A 12,865-nucleotide genomic window follows, 5' to 3' on the forward strand; every position below is an offset into this window, starting at 1 on the left:
ATATTTCCCTTGATTCAACCATATTATGTGCCTAATTGTCACTTTTCTTTTTCATGAACCCGCTCTGATACATCCCAAAGTAGCCAGAAGAGTTGGGTGAATAAGGAACCAATCATCACACCACAAAAAATTGCTTACTTAAAACAAATTCCTTATACAAGACGATGTTGTCTAAGGCCCCTACTGAAATGAGGCTGCATGAGCTGAACATAGAAACCATTCATCTGCATAAGAGCATCATGAGTTCCCTGCTCAATAATCCTGCCACCATTGAGCACAACGATGTTATCCACATTTCTAACAGTTACTGCTTTGTGCGCAATTAGAATTGTTGTCTTATTTCCCATAATCAGTGTATCAAGGGCCTCCTGCACTACCCGACTTGATTCTGACTCAATCGCAGAGCTGGCCTCATCCAGTAACAAAATTGGAGCATTCCTGAGCACCACTCGAGCAATTGCAATTCTCTGCTTCTGCCCAGGGGTTAAATCCACTCCTCTCATACCTACATGAGTGTCATAGCCATGAGGCAAGCTGCTGATGAATTGGTGGGCATTTGCTATCCTTGCTGCTTCTTTAATCTCAGCTTCGGTTGCATTGTGCCTCGCATATATGATGTTCTCTCTTATGGTGGTTGCGAAGATAACAGGTTCCTGTTGCACTAATCCTATGTGATTCCTCAGCCATCTCAGGTTGTACTGCTTCAAATCTCGCCCATCTAGTAGAACTTGACCAGCTACAGGATCATAGAACCTCTCGATCAAAGACAATATTGTGCTCTTTCCTGATCCTGTTGCACCCACTAATGCTATTGTTTGTCCCCCATCAACTTTAAGGTTAAAATTTCTCAACACCATCACCTCTGGGCGAGTCGGGTAGTAAAAGTCAACATTCCTGAGCTCAATGCTTCCATAAACGTTAGGGGGTTTCAGGCCTTCATTGTCATCAGCATTGATCTTTGGCTCACGGTCAATGATTCCGAATACTGAAGCAAGGGACTGTCTACGCTTGAGTATATATGGAGCAAGGCCAAAGGGCTCCACGAGTGCAAATGTAGCAAAGGAGAAGACCATGTATTCTTTCAATGCTGTAACTAAGCTAATTCGGTCCTTTTTCACACAGAGAGCAATATACCAGAGGAGAAGGGCGTTACAGGCAAAAAGAAAGAACTGAGATAGTCCAAAGGCAAGACCAATTCCCATTCCGTGGATGAAGCTCCGCTTCAGTATCCCGTTAAGCTGCAATCTGTAAATTTCCATTACTTTGTTACTTGCACAGTATGCCACAACAGTATAAATGTTCCGAACTGCATCCTCAAGCACTACAGAAGCCTTCTGGTGCATTTCTTGAATTCCTTTCGAGAATCCACTAAGCCACATTTTCTGCAAAAACAATATACTGTTATTTCTTATTCAACAGGAAAATCTATAGTCTATACAATTTGCATATAGTCCTGATACCAACAGTGAACGTGTACTTATTTACGTATGCATATGACAACTACATAAAACATAACGAGCACATAATTTTAAAGTTGAATGAGCTAAGACCAATAAGGAAAACCCTGATATCTGACAATTGGTCTGTAGTGTTCAAAGGTTTACAAGACTGTGACGCCTGATATTGATAGAAGGTTATCTAGAAGCATGTTTCCATACAATTTTTCGCAATAAGAACAATTGATGGTAGGCATTATGACAGCCGGTAAGTTTCTGGCTGAAAAAGACATGTACAGGTCATTTTTGAACGGTTTCATAACCGTTACGATATTGTGCTTTTGGATGGACTGACCTGATATTAGGCTTATATATACCAATATTATTCATGGGATGGAAACAAGCATTTTAGCAAATCCAAGTAGTTAGTAATGTTCTGCTCTCTAGCCCCATAACGAAACCTGATGAAATAAAGCCACTAAGAAAGATGTGAAAATGAGAATACTCGAGCCCTTTGCCGATTTAGGAAGATAAAAATAAATAGTGGATGACAGTTATCAAAGCGGGAAGGGAGCAAATGGAGAGGATGTGCAATGAAAAGGCTGTAATGATTTAAAAACTAACCACAGACAAATGGTTTCTAGATATTTCCCACTGAAAAATTACTAATTTCTATATACCCCCTCTAGTCATTGTGATTTGAAATAGTCTTCTTATAAATATTCGTCACTTCGAACATCACCACTTTGTTATATGACTGTTAATATGACGGTCCAGAGTAATAATGATTCAAATATCCTTCATGATTTTTAATGAAGGTATTTCTCCTCTTGCGGCTTCTTTCTCTTAACTCTTTTCATATTCTAAAATTCGGACCTTGCACCTTCCAATTTCAACCTTTGTTTGAGCAGAAATCAGACTGAATTCTCATTGATGCCTTCGTTTAGAAAAATAATTCAAGTAAATGAACCTCAAGTTTCCAAAGGACAGGTCAAATAGTGTTGGACTCTGTTCACTTTTGCAAGTGACCTTAATAAAAGAAAAGGAAAGAAAGGCTGAGATTGATGAGTGAATTGAAAAGATTGGAAATCAGCCTTGAAGGAACTTACAAGAACTAATCCAGAGCTGTCTTGTCTTGGATCTTTGAGTGAAAGGGAGGAAAAGAGAATTACAGAAGATGGTCATGGATTTGAAAAATAAAAGAGGCCATGAAGTGGTAATAGCTAGTGCATAAGCTGCCAATGGAGGATCTGGAAAGCAATTATAATGTGTGATTAAAAAGAGAATGAGGGCTAAACAAAGATGAACTATGGTAAATAGGAAAGCGAAAATCCCAGTTTTAGTTAACCCCTTCAGTGAGAATATCCGCTAAATAATTATCATATCTAATGGGCAAGGCAATAGTTGGAGCAGCTTATAGTTTATAAGAGGATATTACAAGTTATAAAGATTTGAAGGGGCATCAAAAGTAGTAATATTTTATAGTGAATGGCAGAATGTCTAATTCAAGGATTACAGGTAATGCCTTTACATATGAAATCATAACATCAGGCATCTCACTGTTAAACAATGAACGTAACCCCATGGGTAAGATCCTTACCTGTGCGATGGCAGAAACCGAAAGAACTGGTAGGGTTGCCAAAGCAACAAGTGCTACTCGCCATTCTAGCAACATCCCAATAAGAAGGACCACAACAACTGCTACAAAGTCCTGCACAAATATTGAGACCCGATTGCTAAAAGCAGCACGAACAAATGTTGCATCATTTGCCAAGCGCACGGTTAAGATGTCTACATCATTCTCCTCTTCGTCAAACCAGGCAACCTCATTGTGCAGAATTGCTGGAAGATGATTGAGAAATGAGTTGTAGTCAATCTACAAGAGTAGGACAATTAATATGCCAACATACTACAACAATATCTCGTACCAAGATTAGAGCACTACTGCGATTTAAAAGGAAATTATCTTCGAATCTGACAATTTTGAAATTTTCAAAGTGCCTCTGGAATATACCATTTTTATGTTGACACTTGACAACTGCTGGTATTAGTGTAGTAAATTCCCAATATGATGGCTGAGTTAGTCTTGAGCTTCAGAATGAAATTGTTGACTGGAAATGCTTGGTACTCAACTCTGTTTGACCCTTATTATATTTCTTGCTAAACATTATTCACCTTCTCCTTATTTAAGGAAAATGAAAAAAACAGAGTCTATTATACAGAACTAACACGAGATTTGCAAAACATCTTCAACTTTAGGATATATATCCATTTCATGAACTCTTAAGATAGTTCGAAAGTAAGATCCCTTATATGCTTGAGTTGTGATTTAATTTTTAGTAAAATCAGTAAAAACTACATCTGTTCACTTTATATCCTTGTAAATTCATCTATAAAAATTACGTTTTCTCCAGTCCTGTATCTTAGTTAGTGATCCTTTCTTATCTTCACAAAGACAAAAAGTGTAAACCTTGGTCTTATTTGTGATTCCTGTATATTATACTCTCTTCTGTTTTCATTCTTGTGATATTGAAAATTCAGTAAATTTTTTTGCACTGTCAAAATTCCAGCATGATACTTATATATTTCTATTTTAAAAATAAATTATTTATTAATTAAAATTATATTTCTTAGGAAAAATAAATAAAATCGGATACCCAATTGTGATAGCCGCTAAAGAATGACTGGCCTAGAATCCCATTTAAGTAGAACTAGAATTTTAATTAGGATCTCCACATTAAATTTTTGTATATTATAAGAAACTAGTTATGGCTATACTACATGTCTCTAGCATCTGCCCAAAATCCTGGCCCAGTAAAAGTTGCAGATAAGTATACTAACAATTTAACAACATAAAAATTGGTCAGTATTGAGTAACGAGCAACTGTGACAGCTGATTACTCGAGCAAATAAAATTTAACTGTATGTGTGCATGTGGGTGTGTGGGTATGGGTGAAATCAGGAAGACATGAATAGCAGCAGTTCACCTGAGAACATCATTCTTCTAACTCGCTCAGTCATCTTCTCCCCCATTATACCGAAGTAGAAGTGCTGCAGAAAGTTGGCCACCACCGTGACAACACCCATGCATGTAATAATCAAACACCATTTGTTCACTTCATCGCGCATATCATGCTCACTAATTTTGTAATATGCTGCCACTATCAATGCAATAGCGTAAGCAAAAAGAGGATTGAAAGAACCAAACATAGCAGCACCAATGCTTCCTAAAAATGCATAGAGCCACTCCGGAAAACTGAGCTTCACTAGCCTCCAAACTGATGGTGAGTGGTGCTGTGAAGTCTTTGGCTGCCTTTGTTCAAAAGGCCTGCCACCAAACTGACCAAGCGGACCGCTATATTTCTGTGAATGAGAACGTTCATGTTTAGGATCAGATGTAAGAAGTCGTGAAACAGGAGATTCAGGATCTGAATCATCTGAGGTACGATTATTTATAGCATGACTTCTGACTTTGGGAAGCTTTGGCAATCGTGTTATAAAACTGTCCTCTTTTTTAATGAAAGATGGTCTTTCTGGTTCCACTGTGGTCATCCCACATTCCACAGGATCAGGAGGAGGACTACAAACCTTTGGTGAATCTTGTAAGTCATAATGGGCATCTACCACCCGAAAAGCATGAGCATCATGTGCTCTGTGAAGGGACAGTGATTTTTCCATCTTAGGAGAAAATGGTTCTTGGAAGCTGTGATCTGCTGATGAATCCTTGTCCACTTGTAAAGCTGTAGTTTCCAAGTAGCGGTTTATAGGTGTTCTGGAAAGGACAAACACTTCATTTAGATACGAGTGTTTAGTATAATGTAGCCATAAAGTACAATTGGCCAAAAACACCATAGCAAATTGGTTGAGAGAGAAGAAAACAAAAAATTCATGACTCTCTGATCATAGAAAAAGTTTGACATAAAAACCATGGTACAGACTGACTGTCAGATATACGAAAAAAGACAAAGAGATGAGAAAAACAACCTCTCTAATAAATAATAACAAAGTTCCGAGTGAGAAGCAACTCTAGAAATGACCAGAAGGTGTTAGGAGATAGCATTTCAAAAAGATCAGCTTGTCTATCTTTCAAAAAATAATTGTAGTATAAATATACAAATTGAGATCCAAATTTAGGCCTGACTATCCACTATACAAAAAAAGTCCTAAAGATATCACCAAAGCACTAGAAAAGCATTAACATTTAGGTAAACAGTCTCTCTTATGTTTAGTTGAGATTTATAAGTAGATATAACTTTCTCAAATCTCATCTCTCTATGTTTTTACACAAGGTTAGTTAGGTTTGATTTTAAAAATATCTTATGCAGTATATGTTGCTTATAAAGTGGAGGATTGTCACTTCTAAAAAAAATTGTTTTGTTTTGGATGATTAGTTGAACCGATTCAGTTTGATTTATTAGATTGAGGGTAAAATACTTTGTTCCCTAGAAAACCTTTTCCAAACCTTATCAAATTACTAGCTTCCCTTCCTATTCCATGTTACTACCCCACTAAAGTCGGCCAACCTATCAATTTATAGTGGTGGGGTTATGCAACTGAAGTAACATATGGTCCACCCATCCAGATTTTAGAACTTCATAGAGCACACAGATCAGAGGAATTATTGAACAGTGTCCACTTTAAGTTCGGCATTAACATACTTTTCTCCATGACTATATCCACACATGTGATGTTTAAACTTCTTCACACGACAAAAACTAGCGACCAAGGTCTTATACATATCCTTTTGAACAATAGATTTTCCAACTAGAAAGAAATGACAGAACGGACATTATTTTACACACAGGATTAACAAGTGAATCCGACAACTAGATGAATGTCTTCCGCTCCATCCCGACACCAACAACAAAAAATGGAAGATTAACAGTAATATATAGTGCCTATAGATGTTTCATTTCATAGGTGCAGTTTTTTCTGCAGTTCATCCTAAAATAAACACTAATCTACATCCAGAATTTGAGGGTTGTATCATGCTGACTAGATCCAAATACTATGGAATATCCTCTTATTTTATATGCAATTCATTGTCAATTAAGTTGAACAGGGTAAGCTTGTCCCATTGCATTAGAACTAAAAAAGGCATGAGCCATGTAATCAGTAGTCAAGAATCTCTAACAATTGTGTTTGTGACATAATTACCGATAGATTGTGCGATGTACTTCTATCAGATGCTTATCTAAGTATATAATTTACCTCTTAGGAAGTTTTGCTGCTTCCTCAGATCTAAGAAGCTCTGCATAAAGGCTATCCAATCTGGACAACTCATCATGTGTCCCCATTTCAACAAGTTGACCCTCTTCCATAACGGCTATATAATCAACGTTCTTTATCATATTAAGGTGTCGAGCTATTATTATAGTTGACCTTCCTAACATGAGCATGTTCAGTGCCTCCTGAATGGCTCTTTCTGCCTCAAAATCCAGGCCACCAGTGACCTCATCGAGAAGGAGAATGGATGGTTTCGAAATTACAGCCCGTGCTATGGAAAGCTTTAACTTTTGTTCGTCAGTCAATACTAAACCAAACTTACCCACCTGAATGCAAGAAACTATATCAGCCATCAACAAGTATAGATCACAGTATAAGAGGTTGTGTCCAGAACTGATATATCATGTCTCTCTACCTGAGTTTCATATCCCTTCTCCAGTGAGCTGATAAATGTATGGGCATGTGCAGATTTGGCTGCCTCTACAATCTGGTCAAATGTAGCAGATCTCCCGTAAGCGATGTTATCCCTGATGCTCAAATTTAATAAGGCTGGCTCCTGGGTTACTAGTCCAATTTGGCTTCTTAGCCACTCCAGATTCATAGTTTTAATATTTTCTCCATCCAAAAGAACTTCCCCTGCAACAGAAAATTAAAGATAAGCTTCTGACTCTGGAGACAACCTTTATGTGTCATATTAGGTAAAACTCCAAAACAATGAAAAATAAATTACAAAAGGAGAATGTTTTAGTAAATCCACCTAGTGTTGGGTCATAAAAGCGTTCCATGAGAGGAATTATACTACTTTTCCCAGAACCATTCTTCCCAACAAGTGCCACAATTTTCCTAGCAGGCACTGTCAAATAGAACCCACTTAGAATTGGGATTTCTGGACGGGAAAGGTAGCTGAAGTATACATTGCGAAACTCAATGCTTCCTTGTATGGAAGCCAATGTACACCCTTCCTGTTTGACCATTGAGCTCGATCGGCTTATCATCTCATATAGTCGGTAAGCAGCAATTCTTCCTAGTTCAAATGAATAGAAGTTTGTCGCCGCTTGATTTAATCCACTGTAAATGACATAATCTTTATTTAGGGAAAAGTTTGCACGTTGGAATTTTCTAAAGTGCATACAATGAAATTGAAAAGTAAAAAAGAACAAAACATACTTACAGCCCACTCAAAATGATAGCAAAGAGAGATGTTATAATCTCACCACCATTGACCTTCCCTTTTGAGACAAGGAATCTCCCAACCCAAAGTTGTAGAGCACATGAACATATCGCAAGTCCATATGTGCATCCAAGTCCAATGCCTTGTACAAGACTAATCAAAATCCCATACCTAAGTGTTGCTTGAAGAGATGTAGCATAAGAATACTTTGCCAGAGTTTCATTTGTGAAGGCATACAATGTCCTTATGGAAGAGACTGCCTACATAATGAAGAAAAGAAAGGTCTTAAACTCACCAGCAACTTCTATTACATCCTAACAGAACAAGTAGCTTAGAAAACATTATCTAATGCTTCATTTATGAAATTCAACCATGAAAAAGACTTATTTAATGTGAAGCTGTAATAAGAAATCGGCTTCGACAATAATTCAGTAGCATCAAGACATGTAATATCGTTAAAAGATAACAAGCGGAAAGAAAAAAATTATATCCATGTAACCTTTGAACAATTAAAGTTGTTGTGCATGAGCTAAACGTGGGGATCAATAAAAAACTTAGGTACTCCACATTGCTATATCAGGAGGATGCCAATAGTTCCTTTTACTTGTGTGTTCACTAGATGCCTTAGGGCTAGAAAAAAAATCTTATTCACCCAATAGATCACAGCATCCAGCAGGCAATTAGAGTATGACTGAAGAACTATGATGTTAACAGAGCTGTTCTTACTTCTGAAGTAAATAGGTCAGTATTATTGAATCAAAAACGATAAATAACCTGGTCAGCTACACTTGCTGCCTCTGCATATGCTTCTTGAATATTTTCAGCAAGTCTTTGAAGAAATATATTTGATATTCCTCCTGCAGCAACAATGAAAGGACCAGTACCCAGAGTTAAAAGTGCAATCTGCCAACAGTTGACCAATCCAATAACAATACCACCAACAAAAGTGGCCATGTTATGAATGTAATTTCCGACCTGTATGTAACAAAACCAAGGCATAAAATGTGAAACGAAAATTTGAATGAAAAGAAGAATATGAATGGGTTAATCTAAGTCAAAATTTTGGATATACGGGACACAATCTAACAGTAGATAATATCATGATATGCTGAATGAGAAAGAGATAAGATTAGGACGTACTTTCTCACTAAGAGTAGACTGAATGAGAACCACATCAGCAAACACTTGACTAACAATATCTCCATTGTTCCCGTAAGTGTCAAAGAAACTCATATCTTGGTTAAGTAACACTTGGACATATTTTGACCTGATGATTGCAGTCTGCCTCTCTCCAGTAATAATCCAGCATGATACCTCTATCACATATATAATTTCAGCATGAAGATGAACATGTACCAAGAATTCTAAAAACAATAGAGGAAATTACATTGAAAGTAGAACTTACCAATCCACCCAGCAAGAAATACACCAGCAGCCATATATATTATGTACAAAGCATGCTGCAAATGAAAAACTAAAATCAAAATAGATTCATAGTGTGGTTTCATTGAACCATGTTAACTGTGAATGTAAACATCAAGAGATTGATCAGGTTATGTTCTGTCATATAAACCACTCCCATAAATATCATCATCGTCATCCAATCCTTCCTGCATCAAGAAAGGCTTGCTTATGGAATAAGGCTCCACAGTAATCAAAAAATTTTATTACCGGTGAATATCTAATCTCAACCCCCTCTTAACTGGTTCCAAAACTCTAACTGAGAAAATGGTGGACGAGAATGGGGATTGGCATAATCCTAAAGACCAATTGGCATTTTCCAAAGATAACACCTTTCACGATCAATCAGAAATCATTCGAATTTTAACAAAGGATGACAACAAACAGTGTAAGGAAGTGCCTAAACAGCATAAACAACTCATCAATCTCAAATAACTCATCAACTCATCAAGCCATACATGCAGTGCCAAATTGAGTAATCTTCTGGTATAAAAGAATATTAATGAAGAGTACATGAAAAGGGAGTTGAGGTATGCACATAACTAGCTATATAGAATAATTCCCTCTTTTTAAGAGCAAGGTGGAGAGATGTAGGTATAATGAGACAAAAGCAGTTATTTTGATCTGCTCAAGGTTAAGAGGTTAAGGTAGCCAAATGAACATTACACATCACTGAGCATAGGCTAAAGTTTCCCAGAAAAATGTAGCATGTATTTGTACCAAAATATAGGCAGATAGCCTTACAGAGTATTAGACTTGTTATTTATTTTATTCTATTCTATATTCTATTCTATTTTTGGAGTTCTACATGGCTGGGCTCTTCCACTAGTGTTTAAGGACCGGTTAAAGCTATCAAAGGTCAAAATTAAAAGCACTGCTATTGGTGGGGTTTTTTTTTTGGTGGGGCGGTGTTGGGGTGGGGTAATAAGCATTCAACTCCGTACTTTCTTATAGACTGAAGAGGAAACCTTCAGACTTCAAAGGGATTGTAAAAAGCTGTGCCTGAAATAAAGTTTGCACTATAAATTGCTACTTTGGTTGAATTTTAAATATGCTGCAACTCACATACCTTATTCCAAGCGGTAAGCTTCAGACAGATTGTACTATAAATTTGGTATATACATATTCATGTAACTTGGAATATTAATTCAAGCACTCCTCATAGAAGAAGCTAGTGTTGCATCAAGTATTCAATCATACAAAACCTCTTCAAAAACATCAACTATTAAAAGGGACATGCTAAAAGGTTTGACATTCTTTTACTAATCTTAGAATTTTTTACTAAAATTTTACATTTTAAGATGTTGATACTACCCAAATGTCTGATATTCCGATTTGATACCCAAAATTGCCGATAAAGAAACCTAAAATGTCTCTAAAAACCGGTGCCTAAATTAATAAACCATGGACATAAAACCTTCAAAATGCTTCTTTGAGTTCCATTAAAATTAAGTGACTAGAAATATAACTATGCATTGAAGTTTGCGCACCACTACAAGCACATGGAAGATACTCTCCAAAATCATCGAATCTATTAAAGTTCCTCAATACAATGGTTTACTCATCAACTTAATCATTTTGATCAAGTGAATTAGGATGGAGGAACTAGGAACAACGAGAAGGCTGAAGATAACATGGGTTAAGGGCACAAAAATTCGAGCCATGGCGACATTACATATCTAATGATGGACGATGAAGATTTTCGGAGGCCAAAGCCACACAGTTGCAACTCTTACGACAAATTTTCATAGTAATAGAGCTATAGTTATAGGCGTTATATCCCGATGCACTTAAACCCTAAATAGCCGTCGAAATTCATCATTCCATAAAGAAATAACAGAAATGCATTGCTTTAATCAAACTTTTCAAAGCGCACCTCCTTCGATTTATGAAACATCTGCCCCCTCACAGCTTCAGACCCATCATGATGCAAACTAAGCAAATTAATGGTTTTCCCAAAGAAATGCAAGTAAACAACAAGCGCAACCCCGTGAGCAGCCGCAGCGACCGCTCCCACCGCCATTAGAGCCCAATCGAGCTTATCAGCGTAAGCAAACAGCCTCATAAAGGGAACTGAATCCCGGCGGCGCGGCTCGATCTCCTCGTCTCCCATCGCCGACCCCCCGTCCTCGCCCACCACCGATTCGTTGAAATCCATGACGGTCGTACGGAGATTCCGGCGTCTGAGACCTCCGACACCGGCGTCAGAGGTTGCACCGGCGAGGACCAGCCAAAGAGGCCTCTCGACGTTCCTGACCTCGACAGCATGGTTATCGATTTCGAAGCCCTAAGCCCTAGCGATCGATCGAAACCCTAGATTTTTGCCCTGACTTCCTTTTTTTTTCCTTTGTTTTTTGGTCTTGTGTCTCGACTTTTGTGAGGGCTGACTATGGCGAACAAGTCCGAGAGCCAGCGGTTTTGGTCAAAAGAGGCGGGAGAGGGAAGTGATGGGGACAGGGACTCATGCGTGATGCACGTGAGAGCGCTTGAACTTGTTAATAATAATTGTTTCATCGTCTACCTCCGGCACGAGATTTCTTCTTCTTCTTCTTCTTTTATTTGTTTAATTAACTAATTCTCTTTTCTCTTTTTTGTCCCTTTGTGGAATATTTGGTGACGTTTTGGGGACTCGAGGTGGGAACAATTTGAATGTTGAACGAGCGGCATGCTGGATTGCTGGGCGTGGCTCGGTCCGGTTTAGGCCCATGAACTGGCCCGCGGGGTTTAACGCGGGCTGAGTCTAAACTCGGAACCCGTGCAGGTCAGAGTGCAGGTCAGAGTGGGCTAGGTGGGCTTGCCTCTCCGATCTCCGGGTTGGGACCGGACCAAGCCTAGCTCACGACCCGCTTGGGGGGCGTGTTAGGACAAGCCGGAACCGGCACACGGCACATGAATTTCTTTTTTCAAACTCTTTATTTAAGGACCTGTTTGGCTATTTCCCCTAAAAAAGGGGAAATAGAAATGTCACATTTCAAATGCTTTTATGACATTTCAAGACATTTCACAGTTTTCTTTTCTTTTGTTTGTTTCGCAAAGAAAACTCCCCTTTTCACTGCCAAGTCACACAAAAAACAAAAAAAGCCTCCATAGTAACAGTGTTGGACATTTCCATTTCTTTTGTTTGTTTGAGAACAAGAATAATGAAAAGAGAGAAAACCAATTTAAATGATATGTTTTATTCTTCATAACCTCATAAACAGTGCTTTTATTAATTAATAATTCTCAGATTGGACATTTCCAAGTGTTTTCAGCCCTTTTTGTTGTGAAAACACATTTCTTGAAAATGTGAGGCGGCATCCTACGTGGCACTTCATTTCTTGAAAATTAAAAACGAAACAAACACTTGAAATGGAAACCTCATGAAAACAAAAACCTATGTGGCACATGGGACATTTCTTGAAAGTTGAGGTGGCAACACATTTCTCATTTTTTTTAGCAAACAAACAGACCCTTAAAATAACGTGCGTGCATGCATGTTGCACAAAGATAAACATTACACAAAAAAGCATCGTAAACATACAAATGTATGCGGTTCAAACTACAGAGGAAGACATACATCTACAGTAACTTC

The 12,865-nt window shown here is 37.9% G+C and overlaps 1 protein-coding gene across 1 annotated transcript; it reads right to left on the reverse strand.

Moving 5' to 3' along the window:
- LOC109829905 (ABC transporter B family member 20-like) lies at positions 121-11,742 on the reverse strand. Its single transcript, XM_020396994.1, is given in 13 exon segments — positions 121-1,382; positions 3,037-3,278; positions 4,424-5,208; positions 6,648-6,988; positions 7,078-7,298; positions 7,420-7,730; positions 7,834-8,093; positions 8,608-8,808; positions 8,974-9,149; positions 9,239-9,293; positions 11,171-11,402; positions 11,404-11,475; positions 11,477-11,742. Coding segments are annotated over 13 exon segments (4,212 nt in total). The 5' UTR covers positions 11,563-11,742; the 3' UTR covers positions 121-152.

Source organism: Asparagus officinalis, chromosome 2, assembly GCF_001876935.1.
Source record: "Asparagus officinalis chromosome 2, Aspof.V1, whole genome shotgun sequence".
Taxonomy (NCBI): Eukaryota; Viridiplantae; Streptophyta; class Magnoliopsida; order Asparagales; family Asparagaceae; genus Asparagus; species Asparagus officinalis.